Source organism: Psilocybe cubensis, chromosome 6, assembly GCF_017499595.1.
Source record: "Psilocybe cubensis strain MGC-MH-2018 chromosome 6, whole genome shotgun sequence".
Classification (NCBI taxonomy): Eukaryota; Fungi; Basidiomycota; class Agaricomycetes; order Agaricales; family Agrocybaceae; genus Psilocybe; species Psilocybe cubensis.
The window spans coordinates 821,014-841,761 of record NC_063004.1 but is presented as its reverse complement, the minus strand read 5'-3'; the positions used below and the strand labels follow the sequence as shown (position 1 = coordinate 841,761).

General features: G+C 44.5%; 6 protein-coding genes across 6 annotated transcripts; 5 read left to right on the top strand and 1 right to left on the bottom strand.

The window, feature by feature from the left end:
* Nucleotides 1-774: 774 nt before the first annotated feature.
* On the top strand, nt 775-1,239 carry JR316_0006776 (uncharacterized protein; the record flags this gene model as incomplete). Its single annotated transcript, XM_047892521.1, has 4 exons — nt 775-920; nt 981-1,037; nt 1,100-1,163; nt 1,213-1,239. The coding sequence occupies 4 exons, from the start codon at nt 775-777 to the stop codon at nt 1,237-1,239; spliced, it is 294 nt and encodes a 97-aa protein (XP_047747803.1).
* Nucleotides 1,240-2,095: 856 nt separating this feature from the next.
* On the top strand, nt 2,096-4,942 carry JR316_0006775 (4-coumarate--CoA ligase-like 1; the record flags this gene model as incomplete). The annotated part of the gene is made up of 17 exons (XM_047892520.1): nt 2,096-2,260; nt 2,320-2,374; nt 2,586-2,634; nt 2,691-3,015; nt 3,115-3,196; nt 3,324-3,346; nt 3,403-3,426; nt 3,489-3,568; nt 3,617-3,650; nt 3,709-3,841; nt 3,893-3,958; nt 4,013-4,148; nt 4,208-4,231; nt 4,290-4,359; nt 4,477-4,576; nt 4,628-4,731; nt 4,793-4,942. The coding sequence occupies 17 exons, from the start codon at nt 2,096-2,098 to the stop codon at nt 4,940-4,942; spliced, it is 1,620 nt and encodes a 539-aa protein (XP_047747802.1).
* Nucleotides 4,943-9,025: 4,083 nt separating this feature from the next.
* JR316_0006774 (FAD-dependent monooxygenase OpS4) lies at nt 9,026-10,068 on the top strand (the record flags this gene model as incomplete). Its single annotated transcript, XM_047892519.1, has 3 exons — nt 9,026-9,074; nt 9,132-9,332; nt 9,386-10,068. 3 exons carry the CDS (start codon nt 9,026-9,028, stop codon nt 10,066-10,068), a joined length of 933 nt encoding a protein of 310 aa, XP_047747801.1.
* Nucleotides 10,069-10,665: 597 nt separating this feature from the next.
* On the bottom strand, nt 10,666-12,953 carry JR316_0006773 (uncharacterized protein; the record flags this gene model as incomplete). Its single annotated transcript, XM_047892518.1, has 6 exons — nt 10,666-11,121; nt 11,172-11,683; nt 11,738-12,063; nt 12,115-12,271; nt 12,331-12,516; nt 12,569-12,953. The coding sequence occupies 6 exons, from the start codon at nt 12,951-12,953 to the stop codon at nt 10,666-10,668; spliced, it is 2,022 nt and encodes a 673-aa protein (XP_047747800.1).
* Nucleotides 12,954-14,594: 1,641 nt separating this feature from the next.
* JR316_0006772 (Lipase 1) lies at nt 14,595-16,778 on the top strand (the record flags this gene model as incomplete). Its single annotated transcript, XM_047892517.1, has 12 exons — nt 14,595-14,631; nt 14,696-14,844; nt 14,899-14,973; nt 15,030-15,090; nt 15,147-15,266; nt 15,325-15,377; nt 15,439-15,494; nt 15,566-15,617; nt 15,670-15,800; nt 15,850-16,362; nt 16,416-16,587; nt 16,647-16,778. The coding sequence occupies 12 exons, from the start codon at nt 14,595-14,597 to the stop codon at nt 16,776-16,778; spliced, it is 1,551 nt and encodes a 516-aa protein (XP_047747799.1).
* A 330-nt stretch (nt 16,779-17,108) lies between these two features.
* JR316_0006771 (uncharacterized protein) lies at nt 17,109-20,354 on the top strand (the record flags this gene model as incomplete). The annotated part of the gene is made up of 7 exons (XM_047892516.1): nt 17,109-17,706; nt 17,756-17,952; nt 18,012-18,258; nt 18,311-18,676; nt 18,735-18,849; nt 19,124-19,472; nt 19,704-20,354. 7 exons carry the CDS (start codon nt 17,109-17,111, stop codon nt 20,352-20,354), a joined length of 2,523 nt encoding a protein of 840 aa, XP_047747798.1.
* Between the last annotated feature and the right edge of the window lie 394 nt (nt 20,355-20,748).

Below are 20,748 nucleotides of genomic sequence, written 5' to 3'. Positions count from 1 at the left end.
CGTGGGCCCATCTCCAACGAATCACTCAGCAATACGGCTTTGAACTTTGCCATCAGATCACACACCTTCGATTACACGAACAGTTAACGCCCGACTTTAACGCCCAACTATTTCCTTCATTGACTCACTATTCCTATTCCGGTCATCAAATAACAGCTTCGTCTTTGCTTGACCATTTAGTCGGAATTCATGGGCTGGCAAACCTCGTTCAAATTGTTGTCACAACTTTCTTTTGGGCAGAGGAACCGGTGGATATGCGGACGACGATGATTATGGAACTCGACCAGAGATTAAGAGTCGTATACTTCGGATACCAAGAACCAGGAGAATTTGTGCTATGGTGTGGAAGGGCAAGAAAAGAAGACTGCCTTTGGACTAGACTGACAACCCCAAAGCGGCTCCTTTGAGTGATATCACCAATGGTTTTTATGGTATGTGTTTTAATAGCTTTACCGTGAACATAAGTTGAGTTGGACTTTGTTATATTCTCCGGCAGTTTTATACGATTTCTCGGGTCGTATCAAATAACGCCTATTTTGCACATTTAACACCATATTCCAACAGATTTATGAACGATCTCGAAACCCAATCACCGGCGCGATTCTACTTCGATCACGAGGCCAGAGGGTGCCTTTCCATTTTTATCTGTTTCGATCCTACCTCAATAATCATTAGTCAAATCGGTAAGACTTTTCTCTGAAACATGTCGATGGAGGATTATTCGCACATTGCTCGCAACTCTCATCACGACTATCACTTTAAACGAATTAAACCATGATTCGCGTATCACTTTATGGCCGTCTCCTTGCGGAATCAAATGAAACTATCCTTATAGAAGGGAATCACTACTTTCCACGTGCATTTGTGAGGAAAACGATTCTCACCCCTTCAGATACGACTACGGTATGTCCATGGAAAGGGTATGTGGCTTCTTCGTGAGGCAATCCTGCGAATCATCTTGACAAATTGCGAATCACCAGGACGGCCTCTTACTACAACGCTGTGATCGAAGGGAAGGTTTTCAAGGACGTCGCATGGTGCGTGCTCTGATCCATTGTGTGTGTTTCTGCTAGATGTACAATGCGCCACCGTTTACCAGGTATTATCCCAACACAATATCCGACAAAGCAAAACCCATAGAGGATTATATCGCATTTGATAAGGTGAGAATCCGTTACCGCATTATTACCACCTTCTATTCATCATGTTTAGAGTAAAGTGGATATAGAAACGATGTAGAAATATACGATCTATCTACGGTTTTTTTTTTGAGCTAGTATATCAAGGACTTAATTCTACCCTCTGTCTATTCTACCAAGCGAAATCGGTGGCACCGGGTCAGCGACCAAATCACCAGTAGAAATCCTCCTTTGAATTACACAAATCGAGCTGGTTTCTCTAACAAACCTCTTCATAGGCTATCTGCGCTGTAAGCTTTATAGGCTGATCACCTATACCACCGACTTCGCCGTCGTATTTAATGGCATCTGCACTGCAGATTTATTGAACTCGGGTCGTTACGACCATCGTCATCATCCTCCTCTCCGTTAACCTGGTTTTGCAATGGAGGTTACTTGTAACCGGCACATCCCAAATTTGAAACTGTGTTGCAATATTCGGAAGAAGAGATACCAATATAGGAAAGTGCAAGGCGAAAGCAACGAATACAGCTTGCAAAGTTGCAATTGTCATTCGAGCTCGAACCTTCCCCTTAACCTTGTACGCTGCTTCATAGCCCAAGTCGCGCAGACGCTTCCTGCCAATCAGTGGTTTCTCGCTTCTATGAAGCGTTCTAATTGTTCAAACTTCGCACTGTAACCCTGCTTGAATTCTTGTATGAACACATCGACGCGAATGACTTCGACGGCATTAGTCATCGAAGTATCTCGGAGTGTCGCACATATGTATCGGCTATATCCTAATGTAGCGTAAGACGGGCATAACGACTCCACTGCCGTGGCATGATATCGGAGTACTACTGTAGGTAATCAGTCGCTAATTTCGCAAAATCTGCTATATATTACAAACGCTCAGGTTCAACGGAATTCATCGCATCTCATTCGTGTTTCCGAGCTCATTACACTGGCAACCAACCATGGAACGGTATCCAATTGAAGGAATAGAACTGCCCTACATTCCTGACGATGTCACGATCCCTCAATTTATGTTTGAGACTAATCATCCAATGCGTCCGGGCAGACGAAATGGTGTTCCTTGGCTAATTCACGATAAAACTGGGAAGACTTTCACGGAAGGGGAGGTAGGATAACAATACTAGGTCTATGTCTACCTATTTGTTTGACCCCTTTCGTGCGTCAGTTGCGGTTTAGAACGGATTCACTTGCGCGTGGGTTGAAATCCAGGTTTGGTCTAGGTGTGTTGTCTACGCCATTGGTATCTGTGAAATTTTTAATTAAAACGAAGAGCAGGAGAAGACGAAGTTGGTGGGTTAATCCCTATCATCTGTAGTTGACTATTATACATGACAACGATGCGTTCGTTCCACAGTTCTTTTATACTGTCGTAATCAGATGGGTATGTACATCCTTTTCCCCTGAGCTAACATCTTACGTTGGTATATTTAGATTATCCTGTTGCGATTTGGGCGGTACTGAAGCTTGGAGGGATTATATCGTACGTCCCACAGCTAATCATCTACCTCTAACGGCTCTAAAATCCGACTTTTGTAGAGGAGCAAATCCTGATTTCCTGAGCAGCGAATTGCTGTATCAATTTCATGAAACAAAGGCATCTCTCATGATTGTTCATCCCGACTCCCTGGATGTTGCACTCGAGGTTGCAAAGCAAGCCGGGTTGCCTTCAGACCGAATAATCTTGTTCAGTGCGAATGATGGCACTGAAAAGCCCTCCGAGGGTCACGAAACAGTCGATAGCCTTGTTGAACTGGGTTTAAGAAGTAACCTCGCATTCACGGAACGAACCTTTGCTCCTGGAGAAGCCAAAACCAAACTTGCATTTCTCTCTTTTTCATCCGGTACAACAGGCCGCCCAAAGGTGGAGTTAATACTCTGAAAATAGACGGTTTATGACTGAGCTTTGAAACTTTAGGCCGTAGCTATACCTCATTATTCAATAATTGCGAATACTATCCAGGTGGCTGCTCATAATAAACTCAATCAAAATTATTGTGATTGGAAGGACCAACGATACAGACCTGGAGATGTGGCTAGTGCAGGTTAGTTTAATTTCCTAAGTGTTGAAGGCGTAGATGACTCACACTACTACCAGTACTCCCGTTTTATCGTATGTGAAATCTTACAGAGACCTTGATGCCTTGTATGTAAACTAACACTATACTACAGATATGTATGGCCTTGCCATGAACGTAATTTTGTTCCCTTTAGGTCTTGTTCAGCTCGTTAATGGGTGTGATCATTGCAGCTTCATTATACATTGTTTTTTGGGGTATGTCAAATTCGAGATTTCAACTTCATTTATTGTGACAGAGAAACGAACGAATCAACCAGATGTCTTTGGTCGTGTTTCCGACATTTAACTTCATCGAGTTCCTCAAAAGCATCGAGCGCCATCGAATTACTCACCTTATGTATTTTCTTTCTAGCTTTCTTTGAAAAATTTGATAACCTTTCTATAGGCTTGTACCTCCTCAAGTGGTCTTATTATGCAAGGTATCCATAAGGTTTTTGAAGCATATGTCGATACTGAACGTTGGATTATATCTTTCAGCATCCTGCCGTCAAGGATTACAACCTTCGCAGGTATATTCGAGTGATAATGTGCGGAGCAGCTCCCCTCTCTCATGAGCTGAATCAACGACTCTTCGAAATGTTCCCTGATGCCCAAATCGGTCAAGGACATGGTACGTGACTGTGTATGCTTAATCCTCAAACTATTGGAACACCATATGAAGGAACGACCGAAACCGCAACAATCACCACTTTGTGGCCCACCACGCAGAAAAGAGGAGTCGCTGGAAGTAAGGCTCACAATACTTACCTGTCACGTAATGGGCTAAATTGTGTAAACCTAGGCAGTGGTCAACTTATCCCTGGAATGGTGGCCCGGGTAGTCAAAAGCGATGGGTCTTTGGCCGGTTTCGACGAAGCTGGTGAATTGGTCATAAAAACTCCTTCAGTTGCATTGGGGTACCTAAACAACCATGAAGCGTGAGCACTCCGTTGTCATTGTTGGCGTCGACTTTGACTTTCTCTATTCTTTTTCCCAGAACAAAAGAAACGTTTGTCGATGGGTATATACAATTTTCCGTACGGCAATAAAATGAATCTGAATAGTCTTTTGCATTTCAGTTGGGTAAGGACAGGTGATTTGGTAAAAATCGGAGAAGACGGAGAGATGATGGTGATTGATCGGTTGAAGGTGTGATTTTCCTTGGTTGGGACGAAATTCACACTGACTATGTTAACTATCAGGAGTTTTTGAAGGTATGTAATATTAAATGCCGGGCGGATAGATCCTGACATCCATGTCAATCAGGTGAAAGGATTTCAGGTTGCTCCAGCGGAACTCGAAGGATGTATTTTGGATCATCCCGACGTGTCTGGTACCTGCGTTGTTGGGGTTCCAGATGATTACAGTGAGCAATTTGTTCATGCGTGTTAATAATAATTCTGACCATAATGATGAGGCGGAGAGATTCCACTTGCATTTGTTACGTTGACAGTAGACGCCGCGAATAGAGCGAAAATGAGCAAGACAGCTGCAGATGAAATCAAGGCATCTATCATTAAGGTAAGAATGTCCGTCCGAAACGCAACAAGGTTCTTTTCGTCTAATCATATGTCTCGTCCAGCACGTCAAAACCCACAAAACACAATATAAGCATTTGGCAGGCGGCGTGGAATTTGTCTCAAGCATTCCGACCACCCCGAGCGGAAAGTTACTTCGACGTGTTTTGCGTGAACAAGCAAGGGAGCTCCGGAAGGTCAAGTCCAAGCTGTAGTGGTCGCATAAGTATGAAGTGTCAGTCGTTTGTGGTATGAGATTTGTCAGTGCCTATAGGGGCCCCTTTGGCAGATGGTAATTCAGTTGTCATCACATGGGCTCATTTCACTGTTTCGGAGCTCAGCACAAGGTTACAACAGAAAGGTTCGTCCACGAGTTTTTTTCGCGCGGACAGTCTGGCGGACAGTCCGCCGGACTCTGGGTGTATCGTGGGTATTTGTGACCATAGTGTGACCTCCGGGCCACGTCGGGGGCCCACTTGCATGGTCACTGTTCGAGGCAGCGAGCTCAATGCTTTCCAACAATGCCCCGCCGCTTGATGCGCTACACGGCGCACGCATTGTTGTTGCCACTTGACACTACTGCCAAACACGTGAGAATTGGGCCGGCTTATTGCGGCTTCTTTTCCATTTTTGGATATTGTGGCTGGCCCAACGCAGCCACTCGTGTTTAGACGCGCTTTGTAGCGCCAAAGCTAGAAATCTCTGCATTGACATACTATGTAGCTCTCTATAGGGAGATATATGTAATATGACAACCGAAAATCTATAAATTTGGCACAAGTTCTTGAGTTTTAGAGCATAGTTTTAGCAATGAACCCAGATAACCTACCTCCTGATCCTACTATATCACCTATTGGTCTTTGTCCAGGAAGATCCAACCGCCCATGTGGAAGACCTATGCCACCTATAGCTATATACAAAGCTACTGGATCTCCTTCCAAGAGGCATTTGAAAGGATCTCTCTGTCAAACTGTATGTGTTATTAACTTAGCTTATTGTGCAAGTCTAATTAATTGTCTAGTGTTCTGATTATAGGTGTTTGTACACCTATCATCATACTCCTGCATATATATATGAGGATGCCCAACGTCTTTTGCACCGAATTAATTTTCCTGATGATCCACAGGGCTATCCTCGCACTCTTAGACCTTATATTTCCATTTCAAACACTGCCAATCATTCTTCTTCTCAGCCAAATCAGACTCAACAAAGACGAGCTCAGTCCAACTCTACTGGTGTTATTCCTATTCCAATATCAGATAAACTACTCTGCACAGTTTCTACATGCTTTACAAAGTCAGGAACCCGAACTCAAGGGAGTAGAACTTGCATTGAAAATAAATGCAAGACCTGTTGTACCAAAGCTTGCAAAGATGCCATTTCTAAGCAAGCTTTTAGAAAGGCATGTCATGCCCATCGCCAGCCCGAAAATGTACCTTATGCTCCTGATATTTCAACTCCTGCTTCTCCAGAAAGAATCTCTCAAGTTCATTCTCCTCCTCTTCCTCCTCTTTCTACCCAATCTGTTACCCAAAACATTTCTATCTCACCACCACCGAGCCCTTTCAATATTTCTGCTTCTCAGGTCTCTCCAAATCAATCCCCAAACCAGGATATGGTTATTTCTACACCACCTGCTACTCAGTTCGGACTTGGACAGGTTATTCCAAGAGGCCTGGCTCAACCTGTAGGAGGTACATGGGCACAAAAGCGAACAGGATTACTTAGTCATACCCGAAACCTCAAATCTCTAAAAGTTAAACAACATGAAATGGATGAACAACGAAAAAGAACATGTATTTTGGTTGTATATCACACTGTGAGTTCATATTCTTGTTTATATTCAAGCAGTTAATAATATTCTTCTAGAATGGACAGCCTCCTATTAGGCTTGAATATTATATACAATCCTTTCCCCATTTTCGCTTGTCAGACTCTGCTGAGTTAATGAAAAACTTGGAGCTTCAGCCAACAACCAAACTGGATTACTGGAAAGGAGAATGGGTAACTCTCACCATGGAAAGTGTTCTTACTGTTGAAAAGGGCCAAAGACTGATTTTAAAAATCCGTCCAAGCCTTAGAGAAACATTAGAGCACTGTCCTGGAATTGAAGATGAGCTCAAACTACAACCAAAGACATCACAAGCTTTGTTAGCCCAACAACACACCACATTAGTGTCGCCTATTCGTCAATCTGCAATACAGGAAGCATCTTCTCTAACAATTACACATTCTACCTCAAGAAATCGGTCTGCTAGTCCAATTTTATCAAATCATATCCATATTCCTAGGAAGAAGCGCCCACATGGATATAGAACCCCAAATTCATCAGACAGTGATTTACCCCCACCACCAAAAGTTCTAAAGAAATCTCATAACTTACCACCACCACCAAAGGTTCTAAAGAAATCTCATAACTCTACAAAGCAGTGGCCGTTTGATTTCAAGGTCTATCAAATTCACAATGGATTTCTTCAAATGCAAGAAACACTATCCAAATCTCAAACCTCTAGAAGCAACCCTTATATGAAGTCATCCAAGAAATCTGCATTATCTATTCGTCCAAGATCTCGTATAAGTGTCAAAGATGCTTTCTATGCTGCTTTTCCAGATGCTTCTTTTCACAAATCCACATTTTATGAACACAAATCTTATTGGAAAACATATGACAAAGATATTGTTGGCTATTTTGTGGACATGGGCAACTCGAAACAGGCAACATATAGGTCATTACAGGCTGCCTTAAAAAACCCCCAGGATATTCCAGATACCTTTTCTGAGTCCTCCTCTTCAGACAGCTTGGATGACTCAAGTTCTTCAGAAAACATCAGTCCTAGTGCTCGTGTCAGCCCTCTTTCCCATATTTCCTTGCCTCATATAGCTCAGTCTAATGTCAATGGTGGATTATTGACCAAAGAAAAGATATCCAGTCTCCGTCATCAAATCCAGGGTGATAAAGAATTACTTTGTTACGTTCTTATGGACCCTGAAGAAAGCATGTTTTTCTGTAATTCCAGAAAAACCTTTGAAGCTAGCTGCAGTCAAACTCCGGATAAATCAAAGAATCAACTTCTTTTAGATTGCATTGCCTAGTAAGTAATTTTATACTGCTCTTAGATGGCTAGATTTACTAATTTGTATCTTCTACAAAGCTATGGTCCAGAGATACAAGCTCTTATTATTTCTGAGCTAAGAGAAATGTTTCCTGAAGATTCAGAAGACATAGATATGTCAATTCTACAGCCTCTCACCTATGATTCAGTTATTGAAGAGGTGCTTTTTCCTGAAACAGTGACACTTCTCATTCAAGAAGATCTTCGGATTTCTATGCTAGAAGTAATGCAACTTTTGCAAGACAAGCATGCTATCACCAAGGATGCAGCAATATCTACTCCTACTATAAAAGAAGAGAAGAGTGATAGTATTACCCTCACTGGCTCTGCAAAAGGAAAAGAGCGTGCTGTTATCAGCGGTGATATTATTGACCTGACCGTGGATTCTCCAGGCCAAAAACCTATCAAGCAGGATGTTTCTGCTCATCCTGGCATTGCTTTTGGTACCTGGGAAATCATTGACTTGACTTTAGAGCCTGATTCTCTGTAGCTACAGTAGCACTTTGTAACGATTACTTATATTACAATTGAACAAATTTACAGTTAATGCCAATCCGACGACCCAGAAATTGACGAAGTCGTGAGGGCGCGTGTAGTCACATGACCGTGTGCACATCCATCGTTTACACCTCCCAACACACCCGTTCGCTGTTTCCACCAACCAAGAGGCAGAGAGTATGTTACCAGGAATTTTCGGGCACGGAAATACACTGGCAACATACTCAAAACCACATCAACAACCCCCGGTCACTGAGAGGCGAGTAGAACAGCTCGCTCGTCAACGTCAAGACTCCCTGCAAGACCCGACCTCAAAATCCGTGCTGTAAGTCCGTCAAATCACTCCATCGAAATTTTTTGGATGACAACGGGCTCTGGCTTGTATTTGTAGCCGGAAACAAGTGCGAGTTTTTTAATTGTGGTATGTCTACAGCACTCTTCCCCAAGGAATGACCTGCTCATTGCGCTCATAGCTTCCGTCTCAATAAATCCATCGGCCCTCTTTCCCTCAGTCGTTCATGCATCATGTTCACTGAGGTAAAGTTTCCACTCTCCCTTTAGCATCCTCTCGCCTAGTCACTAACTACACTATTATCTAGTCTCGTGTCTTTCTCTAGGTAGATTGGAACATAGTCGTTCATGCATCATGTTCACTGAGTCTTGTGTCTTTCTCTAGGTCTGATAACGATGACCTTCGACGACGTCAGACGGTTGAGAGTCGCGGTCTTTGGAGCAGGTGAGCTCCTTCCTCCGGTTAGTTGACTCACATGATGAACTCATAGCTAGTATCAAGGCATGGGTGGCCTCACTTGTGCCCTCTCGTTAGCACACGAAGGGTTTCTCTATATCGATGTCTACGAAACTGCGCCCAACCTAGGTTTTGTAGGAGCAGGAATTCAACTTGCCCCCAATATGGCACGCATTCTCGATAAACTCGGCGTTTGGAAAAAGATCGAGTCCGAGGCTGTCTTAGTCAAGAGCACGAGCATCAGACGTAAGTAATATCAGTTCTTGACATAGTAAATCAATGTGCTTAAATCTTCCCAGAGGGAACAACCGACAAAGAGCTCGGCTTTGTCGAGTTCGACTCCGTCAAAGATAAATATGGCTACGCTCACATGGTAGGACACCGTGCCTCGCTCGCTGGGAGCCTTTACGAAGGCTGCAAAGCACAATCTGCCATTACCTTTCACTTCTCGACTGCCGTATCTGAAGTGAATTTTGGCGGGGATGACAGGAAGCCATCGTTCTTGGCTACGCCATTAGTAGGTCCAGCCGTGCGAGTCGAGGCTGATATCATATTAGCCGCCGATGGTATCAAGTCGCTCACTCGAGCAGCAATGCTGAAGGAACTTGGTTCGACGGATCATGTGGTGGATTCTGGACAGGCTGCATATCGCATTATGCTGACCCGCGAGCAAATGAAGGATGATCCTGAGCTGTTGGAATTAATAGACGCTGACAGAGTTACTCGGTGGATTGGGGAGAAGCGGCTACTTATTAACGAGCTCGCAGATGTCATGGGTGCGCTCACGCGGACGCCGACGGACTCAGAGCTCAGCGCAATCCTGTTCTCTGTACAACTCAAAAGTGGTATTCAGAATCGGTCTCTTCCCTTTTGCGACTCCCGTTCAATATTGTCTCCACAATGCTGCCCACAACCCCACAACCTCATCTCTCTCATCAACCGGACGAACGTTTCTCAACTCGACCTCAGTGTGCCAGAGTGATGTAGAACACGAAATGCCAATGTACCCCGGAAGCATGTATGCGCATCAATACTTAGGAAAGGAGGATGAGGATGAGGTGGTAGACATGCGTGACAACAGCGCGTGTGAAGGATGTTGGGCGTTGCGGAGGTGCTGCGAGTCAAGTCAAGGTGTGGGATCAGCATGGGTTGATATATGACGCGGTGAGTTTTCGGCATGTTAATGCGATTTCCTGCCTTCAGTTTCAATGTTTTTGATTCACGTTTGTTCTGGGTCTGGTTATTGATCGAGTGTTAGCACCCTAGCTTTCAATAAACTGGCATTCACACTTCACACTTTGTTGACGCCGTGCCCATATGTGTTTCTCAGTTTCATCAGTGGCAAAGCTTATTACAGCTTATTGTTGTGGGGTAGCGAGGCAATACTGGATGCATGTTTTGAAAAACTGCCGCTTGTTTGATAACACCAAGGATCACCCCTGGGCCGGGGTTATCGTGCGAGCGGCAGGCTTTCAAGACACAGAGCAACAACTAAACCCGGATTGCTGCTTGTTCACAACAACTAATGTAGGTTCCAACATGATTTCTAATGCTCTTTATTACAACTTCCTACATATCACTAATCGACTCTGGGTGTATCTGGCTTGAGTAAAAAATCCCTTGGGATTTCATGTGGATTTTTCCCTTTTTTCTCCAAATCCTTAATGATGTTTCGATTTCGCCTCTTGATTAACTCGTCCAAAAAGAATTCATATCTGTCGGCCTGCATCTCACGAACAATGGCTTGATACCCTCCTAGCCAAGCGTTGGCTTGTTCTGCTGCAGATGAGTTAAAACGCCACTTCCCATCAGGCGTCATAAGCTCGGGCCATTTTGCTGGGTTACAATTGGCATTACATTTGTCGTCTTGAGCTTTATGTTTACACTTGAAATGGAATACGTCAACGGGTAATGCTGAGTGGGAAAAGTACGTGTCTTTCTCCTTTTCAAGCATTAACATAATTCGACAGTTATTGTCGTGCCAAAGAACTCCTGGAAGAGACTTTTGGGTAGGAAACAAAGTCTTCCAAAATGTCTGAAAATTAAATAAGCAACAATTCTCTAGAAGCAAGAAAAATGACGCACCCGTACTCCGTTTGGGGCCTCTGAACCATAGAATGTTGCTCGTCCAAGAATTACACCACACGATGCCACACACAGCTCTTCATTATGAGTGCGTCGCCTTCCAAACCGAGCTCGCAATGTTTGATTACCCTTCTCTGACTTCTCGTCACAGACACCATTGGCGTCAATCAAAACCTCTTCATCGCCAAATATGGTTGACTGGCCATCATCAGTGGAAAAGGCATCAGTGGGCTGTGAGGTTTTGAGACGGGCAAGCCGAAGTTTTAATTGAAACATTGCTTTATTGTGGATATCGTTGTATGCTTCAAGAGCTCGGTGATCCTTCAGACTGCACGTTTGATAGCCCTCATCAATGGGAGCTGAGCAGCTAGTAACCGCACAGATAAGGTTCTGATCTTTATGTGTAGGGCAGAACCGATGTTTGACGGAATCCAAAGGAATATCGCAGTCATGAATAGAGCAGGTAGGCCGTCCAATAGTTATGCCATCAGTAACCACAGAACGAAGGAAAGCTAGAATCAAGCATGAGTTATATATCACTAGAATCATAAATTTTCAAAATTTACTCTGTGTTCCATCGGGCAAATCATTATACCAGCAGCATAAATCACATACATGGTTCCAAGCTTCCTGACCAGTCCCTGCCATCCGAAGGTTCCGTCTCTTTAAGGCTTTTCTGAGGCGGATGGCTTGACTAGGCGCTACATGGTCAATTTGTAAGACCTCATCTTCTTCTTCCGAGTCTTCAAGAAGCCAGAAGAGACTAAGACCATTCCATACGTCATTGTGTTCTAGCACCATGCTTTTGGAATATGCTGCAGGAAGAGAGGATGACAGGGACTTTGAAGCTATTGCTTCATTATAGATGCGGGCACAATTTGAAGCAGAAGTCCTGTACACTCCAAGTTAATGGAAGAAATTCACAACAAAAGAAAGAAGCTACCAAGACGTCAACATCATTGTCGTAAACAATTCCAACGTGGCAATGTCCATAAAAATTCCTTCTGTAACATGCAGAAAGGTGCGATGTATACGGTAAAATGTCCGAGTGGATTGTGCTCTATCTACCCAGTAGTTAGGGTAGTATCGAGTTTGGCATCCTGCGTTTATTATTGTTAGAAGGGGGAGTTTCAACAAAATAACAATACTAAACACATACCCGAACAAAACATTGAAGTAGAAATACCCGGGATGGGTCCAAATGATTGTGTAAAAACAGTAACAGAACGGCTATGTGCTTCTTTCAGTGGACGTCGATGGAGCTCATCCTTTTTAGAAGTCTTGGGCTTGATAACACATCGTGGATCAAGGCAATGACGAACAGGAGGCATTAGATGATAAAAGGCTCCGATTTTAGAATTAGTAGTGGTTTTAGCTTGATATATATGCTAACTCACCTATGCCATTCTGTCTTCCATAGTCAAGAAAGCATTGAATATGACGTTGACCAAAGGAATGAACACAGCTTTCATCAACCCTAAAATTCCACGCAATATTGGCCATTGCACGCCAAATAATCTTCATAGCCTCATGATCGACACTTAAAGATTGTGCGAGAAAAGTGTGTACGTTCAGACGCAACCGTGCTGGACATTTGTCTTCACCCGCATCAGATTCTGCTAGTCCTGGTTGTTGTGACAGACAGATTGTTGGCTTTAGGAGTTGGATAAGTTCAATGAACTTCAAACATCCTTCAAAGTCCAAATATTTGGCAATACTAGCTTGGATTTGAAGGATTGATTGGAGAGTAGATGAAGAATATGCACTAGATGAAGAGGACATAATGGTTGCAAGGTTAGAAGTTGTTCAACGATGTAATTGTATTAGCATTTTACATCTATTGTCTACTAAAACAGCTACAATAAATACTACCTAAACGGGCCTTGTCTATGGAAGTAGCACACCGCAGGAGTAACTGGTGGAAAAGGCGGAAAAATACAGGAGAGGCGGGGTGCCATTAAAATATTAACCAGTGGCACTTAGCATTCTCATGGCCAGGTCGGGGGCGGGGGGCGGAGGGCGGTAATGTGTCGGGGAAGGCCACTGATCGCTGTAGAGCAGAGTGAGCACGGCTGTCACTCACCCAAGTCACACAGGCCCACCCAAAGGCCTATGAGTCCGGCGGACAGTCCGGCGGACAGTCTGGCGGACAGTCCGCGCCATTTTTTTTCGCAAACCACCTGTCCTCGGTTACAATGTTAGTCATGACCATAGCTTCTGCAATTTTATCTGGACATCCAATCATATGCTGTAGGTGGGAGCTGCGCATCCGACGGATTATCCACGAGATAGGCTCCGAGCACACAATAACTGCAGTGGCCATTATCTCAGAGTGCGCGGTAAGTTGTCTAGGTAGGCGAGATAGAAGTTCATCAACGTTTTCCTCTGTCAGGCCATGGTGTGGTTCCTCCCATCTTCGAATTACTAGGTGTCCATCGGTGCTTGGCAAAAGAGAACAACTGCCAGTGACATAATTTTAGAGGTTTGACCTAATATTAGACATTCCAAAAATAGATATTTCTGCCTCTTGTCGCACCTTTTTTGGGCCAAAGTCGGAGAACTCACATAAAATACAGCGGGAAATTTTTTTGTATATGTCTAAGGCTTACCAGTTCCTCTGAGAGATTATCTCTTTTACTTGAGATCTAGCTCGACTGGATGATTGACACTGGAGACCATTCGCATTCGATCGAGGCCAAGGCAAGGCCAAGAAAGTCTAAATGACGCGTAGAAGCATGTGACTGGCGCATGTAATCGCGTGTTTGTCCGATTTCGCACGACTTGCAACTTCAACTTGAAATCTCTTCTTCAAACCTATCTTCTAGCACCCAGCCTGACACAATCCACGGGACTTGAGACTGCTTTTTCTTATCTTTTACACCGATATGCCACGGTTTTACCCTCCTTCAACAGGCATTTCGGATGTTTGTTCCGGCTGTTTTTATCCTGCGCTATTGTCAGAACACAGTGGAGTTGTTCTCCAGTTTGCAGACTCCCGAAAGTTGTCGAGGCCTTAGTTCCCTAAAATTTCATATAAAACGACAGTAAAAAGATCTTGCTGTGTATTCCTCGCAACAAATTCTGGGTCTTTATAGAGCTTGATATCTATGAAGCATATCGACAACCAACCGAGCGAACAAAGACTGTCAACCTTTTTTTGGGTATCTATTTCAGAATTCTTACCATGGGAAGTTGCGTGCTGCCTGTGGCTGCAGTAGAGTCCATGTATTTTACATAGGGCCCTTATCTCCACGCACCTCCATTTCTCCCAAGTTTCCAACTAAATTGTATCGCCTCCTGCTTTTGCATCACTTTTGAGGCTGTTCACGGTGATCAATGGCAGACAGGACGCACTATATACTGTCGCTGCTGCTTCTCTTCTTTCTCCAACGTTTAGTACTATGCGACCTCACAACAAGAAGTATGGGTGCTCTTATTGGCTCCACAGTGACGTTGGATTGTATGTTTTTTTGCTCCTTAATATATTGGCATCGACGCTAACCATCTTTCATCGGCATTGGTAGACGGGAAATTCAAGGGAAAGCAGAATACTACGAATGGGATAATTTCATTCCGAGGTGTCAAGTTTGCAGACGCTCCGACGAAAAATCTACGATGGGCAGCCCCTATTTCTCCTCCTTCCAAGAATTTGGGTACTGTGGATGCGAGTAAGGTAAGTTATGCTTTATCATGCTTTCTGGGATGGGCCTGATTTTCTGTTTTCAAGTTTGGCGCCGAATGCATTCGGACGACTCAAACTACTGTGGCGACTAAAACATCTGAGGATTGCCTTTTCGGCAATGTCAGTCTGAATTTTTGCGCTATGCTCCAGAGCGTAATTGAGCAAATGCCTGATAGATCTTTGTGCCTAACAATACACATGTGGGCGACAATCTTCCAGTACTAGTATGGTTCCATGGTATAGCAGTCCCTACTTTTGATGCCATGATCGTCGATCTCATGTCAGCTATGTAGGTGGGGGATTCCAATCTGGCAGCACGCATAGCTTTCTTCCCGATTTACTTATGGCATCAAGTTCTCAACCATTCGTATTTGCTTCTTTTGAATACCGTCTCGGCCAATTTGGATTCTTGGGTTTGTAGCAACTAATATCCAAATAAATTGCCCCAGAAGATAATGTCATACGTTGCAGGAGGATCAGAAATTGCTAGCAACGGGTCAATAAACGCTGGGCTCTTGGATCAGGTATGTCATCTGATGCATGCACTCTTCAGGGAAACATAACGTTACTAAATATGGTTACAAGAGGGCTGCTCTGAAATGGGTCCAAAGATACATCGGTCAATTTGGAGGGGACAGCGGGTAAGCAGCGTCCCGCAAAATCTAAAAAAATCTGATCAATAAGTTTCATCTTGATGTTAATTTAATACCAGCCACGTCACAGTGTGGGGTCAGTCTGCAGGAGCAGGATCCATAATGTACCATGTAAGTTCATGTAGATATCACTGTAACTGCAGTCGTTGATCCTGTCCGTCAGCTCATGGCAAACGGTGGAGATACTGAAGGCCTCTTTCATGCGGCAATAATGGACAGTCCACCTCTTGTCTACACGCCTGCATTCAATGATGCCTACGATGAAGATATCTTTCAGCAATTCGCACAGCTTGCGTGGGTTAAATATACCTTCTTATATTCTTATTTTTAACCTTCATTCTAGAGGATGCGGAAGCGGAACGAGCGCCGCCAAAAAAGGACAACTAAGCTGCCTTCGCGGACTCACCAGCACTGCGGTGGCAAAAGCCGGAAGCAAACTACTCGATGCCCGGCCGGATACTTTATTTCTTTTTGCTCCAGTTGTCGATAATGCCCTGATTCAGGAAAGGCCAGTCGAAGCCTACCAAGCTGGTCGGTTCGCCCATATTCCCGTCATTTCAGGCTCGAATACAAATGAAGGTGCTCATTGGGCTTCCACCATCCCGGATCCTGCGGCCAATACATCTTTGGCAAACGCAACAGAAACCACTGTCTTTAATTTCCTTATTGGACAGTATCCTAATCTGACTAGTGAAAGTATCATCAACACCGGATTCTCTTTGTATCCGTTGAACGACTTCGGTGGTAATGTTAGCCTGCAAGGTCAGCAAATGTATGGTGAGGCTAGATATATTTGCAGTGCTTTAATGGCAACTCCTGCCGTTCCGGCTTTCGGGGATTCTGCATACCAATACCAGTACGCCTTTTGTGCGAATTTAAGGATCCTGCAGACCCTGACCCACGTCATAGTTACGATAATCCTCACCTGGGTTCCAACCATGAGGACGAGCTGCAGGCGTTCTTTAACCCCCCTACAGATGCAGACCATAATGATCTAGCACTCTTTGAAATCATGCGAGAGTATTTGACATCATTCGTAACTACGGGCAAGCCTGTTTCCAAATCTGGCCCAGAGTGGCAGGTTAGTACTGTACAATTCTCACTGACACCAGATGACTGAATATCGAACTGGTCATATAGCCCGTCAACAGTGATTCTAGCTTTTCACGCATCCTCTTTAATCCACAAAATTCTGTGATGGAACGAGTTGACGACGCACTGGTTTCTCGCTGTAATTTCTGGCATGGCATAACGAATGAAAATTTGACTTGACGAAGATTTTGGATATACAATGTGGATTTCTGGATTTTATGTACACATAGGACGTACCTATACAACTTGTGCTACTTAGCCTTAACACACCAGGGTCATAAGAGGAAACATTTTTGTGATACAATGAATTTGTTGAATCGTTGCACCTACAATGACCTACAATAATCTTTAGGGAATCGGTAACTCATACCGGTAAACACCCGGTTTGATAACCGGATAGTTTCGCTCGAAACCCCAGTTGCGTTACTCCCTTCCAACCTCCACCTCCATTTTCTTTCTTCTCAATAATATACCCTATCGACACTGAAAAAGTGTGCAAATAACCCAGGAATGGCATCTCAAGATCGAGGGTATACTATTTTACTATCGCACCTTCATGATACGTCGTCCAAACTCCCCCTTTCGACACTTCAAGGAGCTCTAGCACACCATCTGGCGACTGCATGGCCCCTTCCAACAGCTTTGGCGGCAACAGCCATATCTTCTCCTTTCTACTTGTCACAACCTTTTACCTATGATAAATTACAGTCATTTTCGACCGCTTTCCGACATGGAATACATCTTAAATACCGAGCTTTGACTGAAGCGGCGAAGACGCGTTCAACAGTCAGCACGCTTCTTGGAAGGAGCCTCCAGACAACAATGAGTCAGTGGGTTTCGGATGTGCTCAAAGGTGTTCAAGGCGGACATCCTGTGTTGAGGCTTGCCTCGTGTTCTGGACTGCTTCTGGGGGTTGAGGACTTGAAAGTCGGACAGAAGGGCGAGAAGAAAGAGGGTGTGGACATTGGGAGCGCGAGGTCGGGAGTAGAAGATGAGACGGTCGTTTCTCTCGCCGAAGTCATGGATACGTATGCTCATGGTTTCAGCACTTCTCCGTCTTCGAGCGGAATTGAGGAATGGGAGAAAGAGTTCCAACCCGCAGGTCAAGGCGAGTTCTTCCTCTCCCAGCTTACACATTTGCCTCATATCCACGACAGATATCCTGTCATTGGTTCTGATTCTTGCTTCCCAGTCTCTACCCCTAGTCGCACGGCATAAACTGAAGGCACTTCCTCTGCCCATTCTTGCCCGTCTTTTGACTTCTACGATTTCATCCGCCTTCAAGGCTGGAACATTCTTGTCATCTGTATCCGCCTCTGTTACTCTATCTCCAAATCACCAAGTCCACATATCGGTAGGTGAACTCATCATACAATTTGTTTACTGTCATAACTGAGAAATCTCGAACCTTAGCCTACATCCCCTCTTTCTCAAACATTGCAATCAATGTCATCTTCTCCGTTGACAAAGTCTATGGCATCAGTTTCAAGATTTACCGCATATGTTTTGGAGCTCCTCATCGACTCACCATCTCTATCAAGACTGTCCGATGGACTTTGTACTATATCTGAAACATTGGACACTCTGCAAGAGCTCACCAAGGTTGTCGAACGCGATTGGATTGCATGTCCATTAGCAAGCTTCACGGATCTTGATATTGGTAGGAAGATGCTACCATCGCAGCTCACCATCTACTGATAAGCTTTCTTTAGCATCGGATTCGAAGGCTATTACCAAGTCGATATGGATGACCCTGAAAACCCTTCTTTTTACCACCATCATGCTGACCGATTCGGTGCTTTCGGCGGCCATTTACCTATCGCCTCAATCCTTCGAGGTCACCCCTGCTTCTTTGGCACTGCAAACATTACACATTTTATCCCATCTCTCTTTCGTGATCTCAGAGTTCGGGGGTGTTACTACGACATCTCAAGGTTTCGAACAACTGAAGAAAACCTTTTATCTCGCCCTAGATATACTTGCTCAAGGCGATGGAGCAACTGGGGATTCTGGTCTCAAGGCCGAGGCCTATGTCCAACAAATATGCTTCACTCTTAACTCTCAAAGGGCGGAAAGTGGTAGGTTTTAACGTCATATTTCATCAAAATTGCGGGGGTTGACCCGACCTTTCAATAGCGGCAACATCCCCACGCCAAGCCAAGCAGGCTTTTGTACTCGCAAGTATTGAGCAGTTAGTCCCAGTTTTAAGTGATAAATGCATCAGAGACTGGGTATGGGGCGTATGCTATCCGTGAGTCGGTTGACCTTTTACTTTCCTCACAACCTGCGCCACCGAGTAGCTACCCAGTAAAGGGGCGTCTTGATTTTATGATCCAAATTGCCTTCATTTTATGACCAAAGCGGATGCGTTAGTCATATAGTGCACTATTAGTCAAAGTTGAATTGACTGAGCTGCATTGGGAGGTTCTCGTCTGACTGGCTACCTAGCGGGTAGCCATAGGGTTTCATCTTCTCTTCACAAACCTTCACAAGATTATGGCTTTTTACTTACGGGTCTTTCATAGGCATCTTTCCGACCCATCTCATCGGGAGACGTATGAGTCTGCTCATTCGGTCATCCTTGCCATATTTGCATCGCACGCTCAGCGTCAACAGCAATACCTTCCCGGAAATCAGAGTACCGAACCAGTTCAACTGTCTCCAAAGGACTCGGGTGGCTCTTTAGGCAAACAAAAGCCCATGATTGAGCAATCTTTTGCTGCCAGGGTGTTATCAAGTGTGATTAGCTCTGATAACGAGAACAAAAATGTCGGACCCGAGGCGGATTTTGCGACTAGTACAAACCAGGAATCTGTTCTCTCAGCAACGTTTGTGAAGCGCATGATTCCATTCTACGCTTCGTGCCTGATTGACGTGAGTGTTATTTTTGCTTTTGTGTATGGTTTCTTTTCTCTACCTTGGTGTCGGCCTGCGTTACAAAAGTTGCGGTTTGCTATACTGGAGCAATCCCAGACTGGGAAAATTGTTAATGCGACGCACACTTCCTACCGATTCAACCGGTGCTATAGCTATATTTTAGCCTTACCTTTCTTCTTTCTACCGCAGAAATCTGATCACTATCCCTTGGATTTACTTTTCTGTTAGAATTCGGTGGATGGGAAGCTTAGCACACCACAGCTACGGCTGGCATATTCGGCTCTTGTGCGGAGTGCCAGCGTGAGCGCAAGCACTGTCACCTCAGATGAACGACCCGATGATTCATATACACTCGCCTGGTACTGCATCCAATTAATTTTGGATACGATTCATGAACTATCGCCTCTACCAAAAGATGCGAAAGGTAAAGGAAAGGCACGATCTGACGACAATGACCAAAATGCCGAACGACTGTATCGACTACACTTGGTGTTGATCTCGACCGTATCCTCATTACCTCTTTCTCTGATACTGCGAGCTCTGGATCGAATTCGGTCATTGATCTTGGAATACCCCCAAGACGATACTCGCGACACTACTACTCCGGAAGGAAAAGGAAAAAAGGCCGAATTGGTAGCTGCCCTCTTCAGTGAATTGCTTGAGAAGACTGGAGATCGCGAGAAGGAAGCTGCGATGCGATGGTGGTATAAACACCGGCCGATGCTTATCGCAGAAGCCAAGGTTCAGGAAGAAGATGGAAGGCCAGGAACGCTCCTGTCATGGTTCAAGGGCCTGAAGGGGAATGACAATGGGAGTGGTGTGAAGGACACTGGGGAGAGAGAGCCCCAATCGGAGACCCCCATTTTATCGCGTTTATGAACACGATGTACTTGTAGCGATGGCACTCAAATGCAGCGGTCCACGAACCACTTGATTGCTGGTTTTTTTTTCCTTCCGAGACCCTGTGACTCGCCCGATATCACAACGCATGGTTTAATTTGCCAAATCTGAACTAGAGAACTTCCTACAGGTTCTTACCCAACTGTGGCTTTGCTTCCTCAACTTATCTTAAACGTCTTCGACTTTACACAACCTTCAGCATCAGCTTCGGTCTTTCCGGCGTTCATGACTCCTCTGAAGAATTCAGCCTCCGGCCAATTCTATTAGCAGCCGTAAGACACCGGATGGATGATTCTCCCTGTGATGAACATATTTTACCTTTAATCTCGTTAATGGCAATTATCCATCTATTCTCGAGTGCTCGCGATTTGAC